The sequence below is a fragment of the Solanum stenotomum genome, chromosome 8 (assembly GCF_019186545.1).
Source record: "Solanum stenotomum isolate F172 chromosome 8, ASM1918654v1, whole genome shotgun sequence".
NCBI lineage: Eukaryota > Viridiplantae > Streptophyta > Magnoliopsida > Solanales > Solanaceae > Solanum > Solanum stenotomum.
The window spans coordinates 56,079,135-56,098,939 of record NC_064289.1 but is presented as its reverse complement, the minus strand read 5'-3'; the positions used below and the strand labels follow the sequence as shown (position 1 = coordinate 56,098,939).

The 19,805-nt window shown below is 35.3% G+C and overlaps 2 protein-coding genes across 3 annotated transcripts; one reads left to right on the top strand and one right to left on the bottom strand.

The window, feature by feature from the left end:
* Positions 1–1,949: 1,949 nt before the first annotated feature.
* LOC125875114 (uncharacterized) lies at positions 1,950–5,448 on the top strand. Its single transcript, XM_049556199.1, has 4 exons — positions 1,950–2,205; positions 4,041–4,102; positions 4,232–4,336; positions 5,104–5,448. Exons 1-4 carry the CDS (start codon positions 2,028–2,030, stop codon positions 5,233–5,235), a joined length of 477 nt encoding a protein of 158 aa, XP_049412156.1. The 5' UTR covers positions 1,950–2,027; the 3' UTR covers positions 5,236–5,448.
* A 257-nt stretch (positions 5,449–5,705) lies between these two features.
* LOC125875111 (sterol 3-beta-glucosyltransferase UGT80A2-like) lies at positions 5,706–19,527 on the bottom strand. 2 transcript variants are annotated; one of them, XM_049556191.1, is made up of 14 exons: positions 19,253–19,527; positions 17,510–17,682; positions 15,661–15,903; positions 15,077–15,188; positions 14,233–14,403; positions 10,570–10,633; positions 10,377–10,434; positions 10,037–10,214; positions 9,704–9,834; positions 9,132–9,234; positions 8,908–8,984; positions 6,988–7,035; positions 6,754–6,903; positions 5,706–6,168 (listed from the first exon to the last, which is right to left on the bottom strand). In XM_049556191.1, the coding sequence occupies exons 1-14, from the start codon at positions 19,455–19,457 to the stop codon at positions 6,001–6,003; spliced, it is 1,881 nt and encodes a 626-aa protein (XP_049412148.1). In that variant the 5' UTR covers positions 19,458–19,527; the 3' UTR covers positions 5,706–6,000. The 2 variants fall into 2 exon arrangements, with proteins under 2 accessions (XP_049412148.1, XP_049412149.1); XM_049556192.1 differs by lacking the exon at positions 19,253–19,527 and having other exon boundaries at positions 15,661–15,960.
* Between the last annotated feature and the right edge of the window lie 278 nt (positions 19,528–19,805).

The following is a 19,805-nucleotide window of genomic DNA, read 5'->3' as shown; positions in this document are numbered from 1 at the left end:
TAGGATTCAAAGAAGGATCACATCTAAAGGGGTTAATGTAGGTAGCCGACCCTGAGCATCATCAGTGGTTGATTCCAATATTACTCAGTTGAAATAAGGAGCGTATAAAGATAACTTTATCGTTGCTTCATGCAATCATGCTCTCCTTCCTAATACTATATATTATTTTTGTTTAAATAAAAAAATTAGAAAATTTTTTACTGTTCAATCAAATACCAAAAAAATTATTTTATGAAAATATCTTTCAAAAAATATGTTTTAAAAATGACTTTCGTCGTATCAAATACAATCCAAATATTACTACCACTAATATTTTTTTTTAGGAAATCTCTGCTAGCTTTAATTCATTTACTAACAAGCATAGCTGGGAAGTATGGGCCAAAACAATGCATTTAATTTACCAAGGTGATCAACTTATAATAAATTAAATGACTATATGCAAAAATAATAATTTTTTCTTTGTTTCACAATATAATATTTCGATTTAGGAAATGCAATTGAACCTCTTTGATCATTTAACTCCGCCCTGTTTGCACGGGACGGGAAATTAAGATTTCTTGACCACTTATAAAATAAATAGAAGAAAAATAATTTTTTCAAATTTCTTATACGTAAAAATAAAAAAATTCTATCGAAAATATACTTTTGATTCTTGATTTTTGGCAAGCAAATGGATCTAAGGACTGAGGGAGCCATGTGAAACCCATTTGGTAATATATCAATTTGCTGGTGGTTGTGAAGTTAGCATTCATTTCTTTCATTTTGAACATTGATGAATTTAAGTTATATATATATATATTATAATATAATATGTAATAATGGTTTTATTTTTTAAGCTATTATATCAAATTGATGCTTAAAAACCCCAAGTTAAAAATTTGAGGAATATTGGAGGTGATTTGAACTTATTTACACATGTATATCACATACAAGTTTAAGCAAATATTCATTGGATGCATGAAGATACGCAATGGAAATTCATGTCCTATGTAGCGTTTTACGTGGCAATTCGCTTTCTATGTGAGTGTTCTTCGTGTATTAAATCACGTAGGATGTGTGTGTCAACTTGTTCAACTTAATATAAGTTCAAGTGTCTACTAGTGCACATCCAAAGCTGGAGTGCATAAATATCCGTAAAACCAAGTTTAGAGAGTACATTTACGAATTATGCACATTATTGCTATGTTTTGAAAGCTCAATAATATGGTCATAACTTGTTCTTAGGGGCATAGCTATTTATAAGGGAAAATTATGTGAAATGGCAAACATATAGTTTCAATTATTTTTAGTCCATGAATACAATTTTCGCAAAATTCTGCTATTCGGTTTCCTAATTGTATACATTCATAATTTTGTATATGCTTACCCTACCTATTTGTATACGATTTATGAATAAATCATAATAAATTACCATATTTGTATATTGGCAAGTGAAATATACAAACAGAGTTCTGAAGAATTCCTAAATGTATAAATACAGAGATTATATATACTTACCTTGTTTGCATATTCGCAAGCAAAATATACAAACGGGCAAGAGAAATACACAAACCGCAACCTCCATTTGTATAGACTTACCTTTTTCGCAAACGGAATATACAAACGAGCAAGCAAAATATACAAACCGCAACCTCCATAACAAAATGAACTATAGCTATAGAGCCTTATTATGTTCATTATTTTTTCTATTTCCGAAATTTTTCTCTATTTATAAAAGTTCTCATTTTTCACAAAGAAGAATAGGCCCCAACAAAGCCCCAAAAAAAAAATCTTTATCCATGATTTTTGAAAACGGGCCCTTCCATAAAACTGGGCCTATAACCCATCCGTAATGGGCTTTTAGCCAAAATGGACTCCTCCGACCCGACCCGAAAAAACCCATGTCTCCTTTCCATCTCTTTCAATCTTATTAATTCTGTAAAATTCAATTTCAAGAATCAATTTTTGTAGCCTCACAAAAAATGTCAGTACAATATATCTGATTTCTGCTCATAAAATTCATAGTATAAATTTTTGTATATATATATATGGCTTCCACAGTTGCCTTTCTTTCAGTACAATCCCCAAAATGTTACAGAATAGATCAGTCATTTCTTTCTTCAAATTCCCTTTTAAAGTTGAAAAAGCAAACATCTTTGTCTGCTAGACAATTCAAGTCTCAAGAAACACCCTTAATTTTTGCAGCTCAATCCAATTTCTTCAAAGGTACAATCTTTAAATTATGTTGTATAGAAAAAATTATGAAGAATTTTGACTATATGAACTGTTTATTTTCTTTATTCAGAGCTCATTAGAGTATTCTTTAGCTAGCGTTTGGCGATTTTGGAAAGCTACAATAACAACATAATAAGTGTAGTTACACAAACCAACATGGACAGTGCACTGGTGGGAGTGTTTCATCCTTAACCAGAGATCTCGGGTTCGACCCCTGGGTATGGAGAAAATATTGTTGGGAGCGCCACCCCCTGGATTTAGTCGAAACTCCAATGTGAGATCTGGACACCAGGTGGGAAATCAAAAAAAAATAAGTGTAGTTACACAAAGTGGTTTAGAGAGGGTAGAGTGCAGACAGACCTTATCTTTACGTCAGAGGTACAAAGGTTGTTTCCAATATACCCTCGGCTCAGAGGTATGCAGATTTTAATAATCTATCTTGATCAACTTGCACGTACCTCGACTAAATATGACTTTTAGATTTTATATGCAGTATCATGTACTCCTTACTAGTGGAAAAGAAATAGAAATGGTTGGGGTTTTGAATTAGAGGACGAAGGGTCGGTAACACACCTAATTTTAGTGTGCGTTAGAACACTAATTCATAGAAAATTTTGAAGTAAAATGTGCATACTTGAACAAAAAGTACTATAATCACATAACTAAACGTTTAAAAATGCTTGGGAAGTGCCATCCATAACGGGTGCTTAGCTTTAAAACTTGGAAAACTTATCTGAATCTTCGCTAAAATTGCTTGAGAAGTAGTTAGGAAAAATATATTTACTCAATAGTGATAGCACCTACTTGTAGAGAACACCTTGTTTGTATTAAAAGACCATGCTGGATTATTAAGTTATCAACTTGAGGATCATGTGATAGTACTAGTAAGAACTAGGAAGGAGTTGAATCGGTTTTGAAACCACTAGGCGTGTCTAGTGTTATCAAAAGCAAAAAGTGCAAAAAGCTCTAAATCCGTCGGAGCTTTAAGCACAAAGTGGAAATAAAACGTGAACTTTAATGGAAAAAGGCGCAAATGGAGGAAGAATATAAATATATATGTTTAGACCAAGACTAATAATTATAAGCATGAATAACAATATATGGATAAAGAAATTGAAAAAAAAAACAATAAAGTGAAATATTAATTGTTTTAGTGTCGCCTCTTCAAGAAATGCTCCTTGGCAAGGTTTGTATGTCTTAGAGCCTTGATGACGACACTGAAGCACACATTAAGTGAGGTGAAGTGCTCAACATGTTTTGAGTCTCGCTTAGCGTGCCTTTGACAACACTGGGCGTATCAACCTTTTTGTTCAGTATTTCTCAGTGGTATTGGAGGAAGTTTTTTACTTTGCTTATGGATGCTATCACATTAGTTGTATAGAGTTGTTCGTACTTGTGCGTTAAAAATCATCAATGTATTCAGAAGCAATTTGGCCATAATGGTTGCTGCTGCTTTCTGCATTTAGACACGTACTTCTTATGCTTCAGGAGGGACAAACTTCAAACTGGAGAAAGAACTTCTACATATTTTTTCGTACTTCAATTCTTATCCTTAGGTAGTGCCAATGCACAGGGTCTTTGTGGGCAATTGTATTGGAAGTTAGTACTCCATAAAAGAGGGCTTTTTTCCCCACACATTTGGACGTAAAGAACAAAATACTATTTGCATCCTTTTACGTCCTGTTTTGGGAGAGAAATATAGAAAGTTTTAGTTAGGAAAAAGAACATATTTTAGTTAGCTCTGTATAGAACAGTACATTTTTCTTTGCTTTTTTTATTGACATGTAGTCTAATGATTAATCCAATGTGTGCTGAAATTTCAATAGTTCTTCAAACTGCATGGAGAGTTGGAAAGGATGGAGTTGAAGCTGGAACCAACATGGTACCTGTAAGTCGTAATGATGAGACAAGAACATGTCAATCCATTTACGGAATTGCATAAACTCATTTTTTTTTATGTTAGATGTCATCCCCAACTTGTTTGGTACTGAGGTGGTGTTGTTGTTGATGATGTTAGGATGCCATCCCAAGACCAATAGCCAGGATTTGTGTGACAGTAGTTGGAGCGGCCTTTGCTCTCTTTGCACTCAAGTCATTCCTGTCGACAGTTTTCTTTGCGTTGGTACGTTTCCAGCCCTTCATTGCTGCATAGATTGGAAAATGCAGCTACTAATTTGGAATCACAAGTCACTTTTTTGGTGAAATTTATCATTGTTGCAGCCATGGGTGGAGCTAGGGTATTAGAAAGGGGTTCATCTAAATTCCCTTCGTTAATAAATTACACCATATATAGTAGATGTTTTACACTTCTTTATATTTTGAATTTCCTTAGTGAAAATCTTGGTTCCGTTACTAGTTGCAGCAATTAAAACTTCTGGTATTAGAAGTGTTGGGGAGGGGACATTATCCACCGAGTTTCAAACCTGCATTACTCGCCCTTGGGGATCAACAAGATAAAAAATATATAAAAAAATTCTGATATTGGTTAGTACACAGTTCCTTGGTAAAACGATAAAGCCCTTAAACCTCAATTCGATCCTTCTCTAATGTGGTTGGAACATTCAGAAGTTAGTCAATGCTCCATGCCTGCTTTTCGACATTGTTCATTGTTTCCCTTCTTAGCTTTTCAAAAGAGATATTCAAACTAACTTTTGTTCATTGACAACAAGAAGATACCCAGTGTAATACCACAAATGGGGTTCTGGGGAGGGTAGGATGTACGTAGAGTCGCAGACCTTACCCCTACCTTTGTAGGATAGAGAAGTTGTTTCCGATAGAGTTTTGGCTCAAAAGGCCATATATTCAGCTGGGAAAAGGCTTAAGCTGATAGAATCTGATAAAAACCTTTTGTACATTGACGACTAAAAAAAGTTCCTCGTTAATCCACAGGCGATGATGGGAGTCATTTACTTTGGATTCATAGCCTTGAACAAGGACGATGGTCCAAAAGGCGGTGGAGGCACTGCTTCTGTTGACGATAGTCTAGAAGAAGCAAGGAGAATAATGGAGAAGTACAAGTAAGAAATGCAGAAATGGATCTCATCGCGATAACTATCAACGTCTCTGGCTTCTTTCAAAATAGGTAGTATGCCATCAAATCATTTCATAAAAGGAATCCTTTATATTCTTAAATGTACTGGTTTGTAAGGTAATGTTATACAGTTGATTTTAAATTTTCTGAGTTTAGCATATCTCACATAATTTGATCTGAAAAGTTGCATTATTTCAGTTTAATGGTTCTTGCTCTTTACCATAGTCAATGACAATACTGGCACAATGATACTTAATATGTCAATTTGTCGTAAATAATTATCTGCATCAGGTGTTTACACCAAATCGATTCAACTTATCATCGTTAAGTGGTTTAATGAAGTGAAAAATATGATTTAACTTATCATGGTTAAATGACAAAAGTGTGTACGAACACGTGACATGCATATATATGCTGACTGGTAAACTATATCGTATCATAATACATGAATGAGGAAAAATTGTAGTAAACTTTGAAATGGTCATTACAACCCAGAATCTTCTCATATGAAATACAAAAATTGGGGGGAAGCAATGGGAGTACAAGTGAATTCATGGAAGAGTGATGATTACAACAATAATGTCTCAATCTCAAGCAAGTTGGGGTAGTCATGGAAGAGGTCATTATTTCTTTCTGGCATAAGAACACCGATAATACATATAAATTATACATAATTACAACAATGGGAATACAATAGTTACTAGCTAAGAATGCACAAATACAAGGGCACAGAGAACATCCTTTACCACTCAGGTCTAGGAACACCCAAAGCAGCGTCTTAGTGAATAGGTACTTGTCGGTTTAGGCGATTTCTGAGGCTCGCTTTTAGTGCGTGATAGCTGCTTAAAGAAGGCTTTTACTGCTCCAGTGACCCCATCTTCGTTCTCCATAGCTTTGGCTAGCTCAATCGCCCGCTCCTTTACCTGCGCACCATCTCACTAGTTAATAAGCCAATTATCGAGCTTGCTCGTGATTTAAACATCCGAAATAGTTCAATAAGTGTGTGACCATCTCACTAGTTTATATCAGAAACCTTTTGAGCTTTTGCTCATTGGTTTAAACATCCGAAATTGCCCACTAATGAAATATGAGGATTACGTTTTCAGAGCCAAGTTGACACATGATAATCTCACCAAAAGCCAAAGTTGCTTGTTCAGAGCCAAGTTGACACATGACCATATCATATATAATAGCTTAAGTCGCTAAAGAGAGTAAACTTCTAATTTCTTACTTGCGGACTTGATTCTTTTTAATGAGCCAAGCAAATGGAAAACATTTTAATAATAGGTGGCAGCGAGACTAGAACCAAAGATCTCTGCCAGCTTTGTTACCACGTTGAAATGTGACCATCTCATAAAAAATCTGAAGCTATTAGGAAAGTACACTTTCATTTACTTAATTATGTCTCCAACAACCGTAGACTATTGTAAGGACTTAAGCAAGCACTTAGCGACACAAGTTTATCAGATTACACTACAGGATATGTGCTAAAGATTTCAGTAAAGTACCTCTGGATTAAGCATGAATCTGATTGCGTGGACCAGCCTATCAAGTGTAAATTGATCAGCTTCTATGGGTAGAGGGCCTACACCTCTGGCATGCACCCTTTCCCCCCAAAATGGCTGATCACCAAAGAAAGGGACAATAGTTGTTGGACACTGCAACCGAATAAAGGTGATAGGTTAAAAGTAGAACCAAAAGACATTTGCAATGAAATGAACATACAAAGTTTGAAACACTACCGCAGCTTTAAGACCAGCAGCAGTTGTTCCAGCACCCCCGTGGTGCACCTGAAAGGAAAAGTATCAGGGTAATTAAGGGTTTTATAAAAAAAACTAGAGTTCCGGAATCTCACACTTATCTCTACAACATTGACAAACAATCTCTAACTGGACCAGAAACTGCTGTTTTAACAATAACTAAGCCTTAACTTTAACTAGTTGGTATCATGTATATAGGTCCTTTAATTTCATCATGTTATGTTGTTCTAAGAAAAATCAATCTATTTTAATGAGCAAAATACACCAGTAATGGATTTGGACATTATTAAAGAAATCAATATTAAAGAAAGCATGATGCACTGCCAAAGAAAGAGAAGTACAATCTTCGGAAGAAATACTAAGGGAAATCTTTCATTAATCATAAATTGATAAAAGAGAGGAAAAAAAATTAAAAAAAAGAGCTCCTGATCTTATGAATAAGATTCTCAACTCTCTAAATGTTCCACTCATTTCATTTCCAAACAGTCCAGCATATACACAAGCCCAAACTTATGATCCAGATTAGGGGTGTGCAAAAACCGAACCGACCGATAAACCGAACCGAAAAAAGTGTTATTGGTTTATTGTTATTGGGTTATTGGGATAACGGTTATTTAATGGTTTTACAAAAAAAAATTATTGGGTTATCGGTTCGTTATTGGTTTTTAATATTGGGTTATTGGGTTAACCGATAACCCATTAAGAATATAATAATTTACTATTTTAATTTTTAGTTATACATATATATATAATATTTAAAAAAATATTAATATAATTAGTAGTATATTAGACTAAATATATAAAACCCTACGCAATAATTAACACTACTTAACAATTAACTCTCCTCTCTACTTTTAGTTATTTAACCTTTAGGTTTTACTTTTTAGTATTACTTATTTACTTTAGTTAGTTTATAATTGACTAATATTAGCTTTTGCACGATTGTAAATATCTGCAATTTGATTAACGTTAGGAATTTAAATTGTGTGTGTGTGTGTTTTTTTTTTTAAATAACGTAAGAACTTCATTTAGTTACCATAAGCATGGCCTCATTTGCTACTGTTTTGACTTTTGTCTATGATTTGGTTTTATTTGATTCTCTTTATTGCATTAAGGGGACCTCGTTTTATATATATTATGGTGATCGAAAATTAACCAAGTCTTTGTTGTGATGACCAAAATACAACAAGTTGGTCCTTGTTGTCCCGTTTGGAATGATTATTTCGATGTATGCGTATCGCGTCAAATTATTGGATAAGTCATATATTTGTTTTGAAAGCATTTTCTTATTGGTTAAACCGAAAACTGAACCGTTAAAGACCTAAAACCGATAAACCGAAAACCGATAACAAATATCTTATTGGTTTGGTTATCGGTTTAGCATATTTAAAAACCGAAAACCGATAAACCGAACCAATAATACTTATAACCGAACCGAACCGACCCGACCGATACACACCCCTAATCCAGATTCCAGCCTCTTATGACTCTAGCCCAGGCAAGTTGCTAAGTCCCGATTCAAATCGATTGTTAGTCTCCAGCTATGTTTCCTTAAGCCACCTTTTATTTTATTACGAATAGCTTAAAGAAGAAGAAAATAGTACTCCCTCCGTCCTACTTTATATGAGTTAGTTTGACTTGGCACGGAATTTGCGAAAGAAAGAAAGACTTTTGAAACTTGTCGTCCAAAATAAGTGATAGGTATTTGTGTGGCTATAAATCATTTCATTAAGTGTAAAATAGGCATTTTAAAGTTGAATTGTTAATTAATATAGAAATATGTCATTCTTTTTGGGACTGACTAAAAAGGAAAGTGAGTCATATAAATTGGGACATATGGAGTAACGGATATCTTAAGCTTAAAGAATAAAAAAAACAAAAATCAAGGTAGTAAAGACTCACCACAGCGGCACACTGTAAGAAAAGCCAATCATGGGGAACATTGTCGAGCAAATACACAAAATCTTTTGGTTCCGCCACTGGGCACACAAAGAAAAGCAGGTAAATAAGCTGAGAATATCTTTTCAAAGAGATGATCTACAAATAATCAAATCCACAAGTGCTATAGAAAAAATGAACAGGTTAATCTCATAAGCAGAACAAAGTAAATGCAGGAGGGAACTTACAGGTTCCAAGGCCACCCCATCCTTTATTAATGATTCCCCTTTGATTAGTGACTTCAAGTGCTTTAACAATTGTGTTAGTCATTCCCTGTGGATCTTGAACAGGCTGAGATTTGAAGATGGATCTGAAGTCAGGATATCAAACAGAAATTTGATTTTGTAGGACGAATTAGTATGAAGGATATGTAGAATTATTTGAATTGTATCTTCAAAATGCTTCAAAGGTAGTTGGTATAGGAGACCCTTTCCTGGTGAGCCTGCAATTTTTGTGTTTTATATGCACTTAATGTGGAGAATAGTGTCTAAAGTGAAAGAATAGATTGTTGAACACAGTTCAAATTACACATATGTCTAATCACCGGAGTCCAACTGCAAGGGTACAACAACAAGAAGTCACCACAGCCCATTTTTCGAAAGCTTACTCAGCTGAACCAAGGAAGCGGCTGATGGTTACATGAGGAGAGAACTTGTTTTCTGTGTTTTTCCTTTTTATTTTTGTTCGATTGAGGGAAGGGGAGAAGAGGATAGGTAGAGAAAATATTATAAAGAAAGCAACGCGGCTCCAGGAAACTCACAAGACTACCAAACCCAATGTATATGGGCTTTGGACCAGCTTTAAGCCAGTTAACAAGTGATTCTGGAGGTTCATAGCCCGTCGCAAGATCAAGGAAGCAAAATCCCACCACATCAATCTTAGGTCCCCAATCTGCAAAAGTCAGACAGGTATAAAGCTAGAGTTATAACTTTAATTAAGAAATCATGGCAGGTCATAGGAGAAACTGATTATGAAAAGGGATTTACCATATATTATCTAAACTATGAACTATTAGACCTTCAGAACTAAGTTAGAAATCGAGAAGAGAAAGGACTTGTATATCAGATTAATAGAAAACCTGGAGAATGAATACCTTTTGGTTTAGGAACAAGATGAGGACTCCAAATATATGCATGTGGGATATCCAACTCAGAGCTTTGTGAACCACTTAAGTATGTGACTGGTCGTAGTTTCAGTTTTTTCTTTCTAAGATCATTTATCATGTCACGTATTCCTAGCCAAATCAAGGTGTCAACAATCTGATATGATAGCTGCACAGTTCATAAAAGAGCAAACGTGAACAGAAACCAACCATTTTCTTTCAAGTGGGAAAGATGGGAATGGGAGTTAGAGAAAGAGAACAGCACTGCATTGTAACATCAAAGAAACAGTACACACGAGACACAAAAGGCAGATGCCAAAACCCAACTTACCCGATATCCAGCTGGTTGCTTAACACGGGATAGAGGATGAGGAAATTCAGAAGTTGGCCTATAAAAAAGATTAAACGATACTTAGTGATAAGTAAAGACCAAGATCTTACTTATCAGCAAGATATCTTAATTAAGTGGATAAAAATGAAAAATTAAATAGCTTCTGAAGCCTCTATTACCCAAGCAGACTTACGTCCAAGGCATTGTGAAAAATATATGAATTGGGATTTGCAATGCTTCTGCAACATGTACATGCCCTGAGATGGAATTCAATGTTAGTAGAACTTACTACTCTTTCATCACATGAACATTTATATACATCGGAAATGTTTGATCAGTAAAACAGCTTTGCAATGGAACCCCCAACAGGTTGAAATGATCTTCTATGAACGAAATAAAACTAAGCCAAGCATACATAACATTGGAGCATGTCATATTGTTGCCTCATATGCCAAACCCAATGGCCACAAACATGAATATCAACTAAAGATTCAATTGTATTAGCTGTAACCCGCACACAACCACCCTTCAGATCCAACTCCATGCCTTTAACCACAAGAACTAAAACTAGCAGGTCAATCATGTGTATTTACCACTCCACAATAATGCTTCTAAACCAATGAACAAAATTAACTACTATTCGCCGTAACTCTAAATCAAGATGATATTTCACATATCTGAAGTAATGATAGATATGCACATAAGACGCATCTTCCAAGTTTAAAGCGAAATACACACCTTGACTATACACTTGTCAGTCATCAACATTGTTAACTGAACATATTTGCTGGACTAATATGTGACTACTATTTTTATACATTTAACTGCTGAGTTCATGAGCACCAATCCAACATAAGAATTTAAACAAAATCTCCAAAATGGCAGTCATTTTTTTTTCATTGTATGCAAATAACTGTTCGAGTTAATAAAATTCTCAGAAACAGTTTCTTTTCGGTGATTACAGTCTCTCTGATTGCCAAATGGCATACGAGTGAATCTATTCTCCACCAAATTGACGGAGCAAAAATTGAGATATATTATAAACGTTTTTCCCACATGCTGCAAAGAAAAGAGTACACCACAGGGCTTGATATACAGAAAGAGAGTTTTCCCTAGTATATGGGATAATATTGTTAGAATACTAGGACTATTCTATAGCATATGTAAATATAGTAGGTAGCTTGATTTCCTCCTAAATTTACTCTAGCTTGCTTTGATATTGATTTGTATTGATTAGTATTGATTTCCTTTCCTTTTTAGGACATGTATGCTTAGCTACTTAAACCCCAATAGCTTGTGGGAATAATCAAGTTGAGTTCTCTCTCAAACTCTTGTCTTCTCGCATGGTATCAGAGCTTCCTTTAGTGAGAAAACAAGAATAATAAGAGAACAAAATTGCAATTAAAAAAAATTCCAGCAAAACCTCCACTGTTCTGCGATTCTGACACTCTCCAGGGGTATTGTGCATATACCAGTACCACCATTACAATCGGAATCCTCACAGCTTATGGTGTTTTTCAGCCACTTTTCTGGCAGTTTTTTCTTTCAGCAACTTTTTCCAGCAAGACAGCAAGCAGTTCTCCAGTTTTCCAGATCTGCTCTTCAGGTTTTTCCCCAGAACTTACTTTATTTATTGAACACTAATAGATCTGTTTTTCACGTCTCTTGGATCCGATATGTTTAGCACTAAATTTGTGAGTTCCACCAACCCAAACCATGGCATCACCACAGAACCTTTGAAGAGGTAGTGCAAACTATTTATCTTGGTCCTCCTCTGTTCAATTATGGTGCAAGGGACAAGGTGTTCAGGATCACTTGGTTACACAGGCCAAGGATATTCCTGAAAAAAGATAGGGGCGAATGGGAGAAGATTGATGCTCAATTGTGTAGTTTGATATGGAAATCTATTGATGCAAAGTTGATGTCATTGTTTCGACCATTCCAAACTTGCTTCTTAGTTTGGGAAAAGGCTCGTGTGCTATACACAAATGACATATCCCGCTTTTATAATGTGATTTCTCGGTTGACTAACCTTAAAAAGCAGGACTTGGATATGTCAACTTATCTTGGACAGGTTCAGGCGGTTATGGAGAAATTTAATGAGTTAATGCCTGTGAGAAATATAAGAAAAGAATATTATTAAATTGTTGTTGTGTCTACATTATTACATTGAGACCCTATTTATAGACCCTAGAATACAATCCTTTACCAAGTAGGATACTATTTTGTATTCCTATTTCTATTTCTATCACTATTCCTATTCTAATAGAATTGTATAAACCTATTCCTATTCTAATAGGATTGTATAAACCTATTCCTATTCTAATAGGATTGTATAAACCTATTCATATTCTAACAATGCCCACTACTCCAAATGTTGTAAAACAATTAGAGCAGCGTCAGAAGATGTTTCTACCAGGTTTGTGCATGTATTTGGTAATGTATGTTGATGACATAGTTATCACATGCAATGATGATGAGGGAATTACCAAATTGAAACCTCACCTTTTCCAGCACTTCCATACCAAGGATCTTGGTCGATTAAGGTACTTCTTGGGCATTGAGGTTGCTCAATCCAAATTAGGAATTTCTATTTCACAAAGGAAGTATGCACTTGATATTCTTGAAGAGACAAGGATGATAGATCATAGGCCTATTGATTCTCCAATGGATTCATATGTTAAGCTCCTACCAGGTCAGGGCGAGCCTCTTAGCGATCCAGGAAGATATAGAAGGCCGGTAGGAAAGTTTAATCATCTCACCGTGACTCGAACTAATAGTCATTGGAATGCAGTTATTTGCATTCTTCGATACATAAAATCTGCTCCAGGGAAAGGACTTCTTCACGAAGACGGAGGACATGAGAAAATTGTTGGCTATTCAGACGCAGATTGGGCACGGTCACCCTCTGACAAACGATCCACTTCTGGATATTGTGTTCTAGTTGGGGGAAATTTGGTGTCTTGGAAAAGTAAGAAACAAAATATGATTGCTAGATCTAGTGTACAAGCAGAATATCGGGCTATGGCAGTGGCAACATGTGAACTCATATCAAGCAACTACTAAAAGAGTTGAAATTTGGAGATACTAAAGGAATGGAACTTGTGTGCAATAATCAACTACACTTCACATTGCATCGAATCCAATATTTCACGAGAGGACCAAACACATAGAGATTGATTGTCATTTTGTTAGAGAAAAGGTACTTTCAGGAGACAGAGTCACAAGATTCCTGCAGTCAAGTGATCAGTTTGCAAACATATTCACCAAGTCCCTAGCTGGTCCCAAAACAAGTTATATATGTAACAAGCTTGGTATATATAATTTGTATGCACCAGCTTGAGGGGGAATGTTAGAATCCTAGGAATATTCTATAGCATATGTAAATACAGTAGGTAGCTTGATTTCCTCATAGATTTACTCTAGCTTGATTTGATATTGATTTGTATTGATTAGAAATTGATTTCCTTTCCCTTTTAGGACATGTATACTTAGCTATTTAAACCCCAATAGCTTGTGGGAATAATCAAGTTGAGTTCTCTCTCAAACTCGAGTCTTCTCACAAATATAATTTATATTGTCCAAGCATTGTTCACTTTATTGTCCATTCCAATAAGATAAGAAGCTTACTACGTGCTTTTGAGTCAGTGCCTGAAATATTAATCAACCTTCTGGAGTAAAATCTTTCCATTCTTTCTTATTACTTATAATCCTATTGATTCAGCCTCTTAAAACAACTTGATAAAAAAATCAGCATATACGAGAGTTTGACTATGACGAATATAGGAAGGGAAGGGGCAAGCCAGTATATAAACAAGGAAATGAATTGAAGATGTAGATAAACTACTAATCTTACCATATGCTGGGGGATTAGCAATAATTGCATCTGCTTTGAAGGGAACTCCTGTATCCATATCAGGTTCTTTGCAGGCTGGAAGTAGAGAGTATATAATCTCCTTCATCTGATTTCTCTGAACAGGGATTTCTGAAGGTCCGGAAGGTAAGAATCCTTTGTTTTTTACCATGTCTGTGGATGCAAGAAGAAGAAAATTGACATCATGCGGTCGAAACTATACATTTGATGACTGCAAGCATAGCAGATAACTACACCAGATATACATTGCCAGATAGACCAGCACAAATGCAGGTATGAATTTTATCTCACAAATAATATGTAAGAAGATGATATATCATATACTATTCATCAAATTCATGTCTCAGTGAAATCACAAAAAGTAAATCTGCAGGCAAAGCAAAGCTATGTGCGATTGATGCAGTCGTTTACTGCAGTGTGTATAAAGTGACAACTTCCACAGAACACATCTGTAATAAGTTAAAGAAAAAGATGAAGTGCATCTAAGCAATGCAATAAGATGCTTATCTAAATTATAAAGATAATAAGAAGTTGAAGTGCATGCTTATCATTAAGTTCTCCTTTGTGATTATTTAATGTCAAGGTTCTCCATAAGCATGTAAACCAAGAAAAAGCTGGTTCTCCTCCATTTATTTCAGGCTGAGCACAGTGGAAAAAAGATTACGATGAGCAACCTACTTAATCTGACAACCTAGTTCAATTTTTTTATAAAAATAGGAAATATCCATTGACAAATGAACAGCAATCACACAAAGGACAAGCAAAACAGAAGACCCGAAATAGATTGCCAGATCAGTTACAGCACAACAGGAACTAAGGAACATACATCCAGCCAAAATTTTTGGATCACCCCCAAGAGGATAGAATTCCAATCCAGCACTCAGGACAAACTCTTTGAAATTTGCATGGGTCGCCAACCTCACTCGATGGCCAAAATCCTGCATCAACAGTTCTGTCAAGAAACTAACAGACCACATCATAATCTTTCCACTATGACATGGATTGGCAAATCACTACAAGTTCTTTTTTCAGGAGAAGTTATCAAATCAATTCCAATTTCTACAACAAAGTTTGGGTCAGACAACCAGCAGCAATGAAACAAGATTTGGACAGGGTTGAGAGGGTGCAGGGTGTTGAGTATCAAGATCTAGCATTCAGAAGGCTGCGTCTTTATAATTATTAGCATTGCAGCCAAAATGAAAGGATGGAAACCAGGAAAAGAAAATGTGGCATGGCCATGTTTCCATTGAAGAACTTAATACATAGAGAAACACACACACCTGTCAAAAAGATCTGCTAATCCATTCTCACCAAATTGAAATGCAAAGGGCACCTATATACGTATCGACAACCTAGAGACACCCTTAGCTTGTACATTTACAATGTGTTTGCCAAATGATATCGAAGTACCTGCAGACGCTTGCCAATTGCAGTAAAGGGCTGCACGTCACCACGTGTTCCTACAATAAGTATTACAATCTGCATAGGTGGGAAATATTGAAGTTCTGTTGCATCAAGAGGTTCATCCTCAACTGCAGTATGTACACTTTCAGATCCAGTTCCAAGCACTTCGGTGGTTTCAACATCACCCGGGATTTCAAATTCCACAGTACCATCATCTTTGACAGTAGCTATTCTCTTCAACAATTTGAGCTGCAGCATTTAAGTGGTTAACACACATCTCACAGGTAACTGAATTTTTTGTCCATCCTTTGGATAAGATAAACAAAAAAGGTATTACAAAATCAAGTAAATTAATCACAAACAACAGAGGATAGAAAAACAAAACAATATAATGAGGCCATAAACATAAAAGATAGATAACAATGAAGATATTCCATTTTGGCTCTAAGATATAATTAGATGTCTATCAAGAACTATCATGCTTATGAGACTAAGAAAATTAACCCTAACTGCCATGCTTTAATGAACATGGAGCAATAGACTTTGACTGCATACCTTTATCCAGTCAGCAACAACCCCTGTGTATTTAATTTTCTATCAATCATGATTTAGCCTGGCTGACCAACAAACATGTAATTAAGAAAAGTTATCTTTGGTATAGAATTGCTTGATTCGTTATTAAGTGTACACACTTTGATTTTTTCATTGGTAAGTGCGCACACACTACAAATTATCACACACAGGTAGCGAGTCTGACCTTGAATTGAAGTGAAGAGGTTGAAAAAGGGTAATAGAGCTCCTATTAACTACAGGTTGTTTCCTGTTCTTTTGGGAGCTCCACTAACAGGACTTATTACTTGAGAAAACCCAAACAATTAACTTATAATAGAAAGCTATGACAATAGACAAATATTAGCAAACGACTGGTCTAGTTCGTGCAACATAGTTTTTGCTATGTCCTGAAATATAAGTAGTCATGTTCTCCTGTAGTCCAAGGATTATCAGGTTCGATTCGACACCTCTTTTTCTATTTAGGCCTCTAAGTGACCTCTTCAGGAAACATGTTTTTGAGTCAAATTGCGCTAGTATGTATAGATTAATGTAACTGTACGATCACTCCTCTTTCTTTAGGCCTCCAAGGCCCCAATAGTTTGCACTAAATAGAGGTCTTAATTTTTAATTATTCAGATCTCAATCATCAAGTCTATTTGTTTCTTAATCTCAATCTTTTCTAAAAAAACTGGTAATGTTGTATTCCTCAACATTAAGAACATGCTGGCAACCCAAAAAGAGAACTACAAAAACCAAAGGAAAGTATTACAAAGAGCCTTAAAGATCTACTCTTTGTTCAACTTCATCTATACATCCCTATTTACACCAAAAAAGAAAGGATATAATACAATTCCATTTAACTTTCTGAATGGAATTAAACTTATCCTCAAATCATCCCAGATCCTCTCTCTCTCTCTCTCTCTCTCCACATTGTCCACCATATGCAGTCAAGAAATGCCTGCTTTGTAGCAAGCAACCATATAGGATGGACATGCATATCTTTCCTGCCAATATTTAAGAGTCATCACAACGCTACAGTGGAATGTATTTGCCGAAAAGCAACATCCCAGATTCTAGATAGCAGATGAAGTTGGCAATCAGATTGTTTGGATAGAAAGTTACAATAATAGGCTTAAATAAAGGAACAATGGAAAAGAAATACAAGTTATGTTCAACAGATGGGACTGCGGAGAAAAGAAATAGAGATTTATAAGAGTGCAAAAAAATTATGGCATGGTAGATTTATCATAAAGGAGAAAAAAATAAGCTTGATGTGACATGATGATATCATTATGCATTATACCTTCTGCTGTTCAGAAATTTTATCATCAAAAATTTTTGCTGCCTCTTGAGCAAATCCGCCACTATGTGTTGGTTTCTCAGTTTTTGATCTTTCCAACTTAAGATGATCTGAAGGTGATTGTGGCTTCTCTGAAGGCAACGTTTTTACTCTTGTAAGTTCCATCCCAGGGGTCCCTAGCACATTAAATTGCAAGCTTGCAGTCAGCTTCAGATGATCCGTTTCAAAAAGCTTCAGAGGTCACACTAATCAACTGCATTTCCAGTTGCACGACTCATGAACAGTAAATTTCTAGTGGTTATGCATAATGTAGAACTAGAATTTGGCATTGTAATAGTTGGTGATTCCTATCTGAAGAAATTCCATTGTATTTATCAGATCAAAGAGATGTTTTTTCTTCTCTTTTTTTTTTCAAATTTAAAAGGGAAAAAGGTGTGTTGTTGCAAATTAAAAAATCCTCTCTTCTCATTGACTATCAGACATTGAAAGAACAAGATTAGGCAAGAAAAAGCTTACCCCTGTAAATGTTCATCTACTTTGTCTACAAGAAGGGGAAAAAAAGAACTTTTGACAGATATAAGCGACACAAACCTTTGACTTAAGCGACAAGAAAAAAAAAGGTTCAAGAGCTAAGCATATCCAAATTAGTACCCTCCGTCCCATTTTATGTGATCTTCATTCCTTCTAAGTTTGTCCAAAATAAATTTGGAAACATCTTTTATCTTGATATCACTATTTTGCTCTTACTAACATGACTTATTGGAACACCACTGAATTCTTTATTAGAGGAGACTGATAAAGGAGCATGTCGAACACTCGAACTCTTACCATTCCTTGTTAAATTGTTGTATTGTTAGTATGGTCAATGTTGGTACTTCGCATACATTAGCTTATGTATCAAAAGATTTTCCTTTACTTCTTTTCTAAAATGCTTCTCTAGTAAAAAGCATCATATCAAATCAGATGTAGAGAGTAACATGTATTGAAGTTCAGAGAGACCGCTGGGCACTGCTACATAATAACATCCACCACTGATTCTCAATCACGAACAGAAAGAATTTAAACTTGCAAAGATTCCGCTAGCCAGTAGAAAATATAGATAACCTCTACAACAACATACCCAGTGTAATCCCATAAGTGGGATCTGAAGAGGGCAAAATGTACACGGACCTTACCTCTACATAATATAGATAACTTCTAATGCTTGTTAATTCTATTTTTACATAATATCATAGTGGAATAAGCTTAAACGGAGTAACATGGATAGTACGGATCCATTCATGTAGCTGAACCTAACTTGTTTGAAATTGAGGCATAATTGTCTGCCTGTTTGCTTGTTATAGTTTTGGCTACTAAAATGCTACTTACAAAATAGCCTCCACAATGATAGTCGTAAAATATATAGTAGTAGTAGTATAAATATCAGACTACGATTAGCTTAAATGGAGCAACATGGAAAGTACTGATCCAATTCATATAGCCGATCCCAACTTGCTTCTAATTGACGCACTGTTGTTGTGTTAACTAAAATGCTACAAAATTGCTTCCACAATGGCAATCCTAATATATAGTAGTAGTAGTATAAATATCAGACTACGATAAATTTAAATGGAGCAACATAAACAGTACAGATCCAATTCATATAATCCCCGATATCTCAACTTGCTCGAGATTGAGGCACAGTAGTTGTTTGTTCGCTTGCTTGTTTATAGATTCGGCTACTAAAATCTACAAAATTAAACAAACCTGAAGAATTAGTAACGCCATTAGAAGCTGAACCACCAACTGCCTCCTCTCTACTGTCTACGTCAGCACCTGCACCAGCAGTATTAATGTCATTTTCCTTCTTAACGGTGACGGATACTTCGCCGGAACTAGAAGAAGAGCTCCGCCGGTCAAATTTCGTCGACGCCATCGGCACCTCCGGCGAAGTTTGCTTCTGATGATCCATATTCTCCAAATTCTCAGAGCTCAAGATATTGTTATTTATGAGAGTGGGACCGAAAAAAATAACTTTAACATAAATGGAAAGGAATTCAATGGAGGACCAATTTTATTTTATTTTTTTGGAAAAACGATACGATATACCCTCAATTTTGTCATTTAATGAATGTGACTCATATATATTTTTATTATTATACAAATAACGCACATATATCATTAAATAAAGGGTATATATGGGCTCATTTTGTAACGATAGAGGTATATATGAGTCGTTTGTATAATGGTAATTGTAAGGGTATATATAAGCTATTTTTATAGCGAGAGTATATTAGCTTCAAATGATAAAATTGAAGGG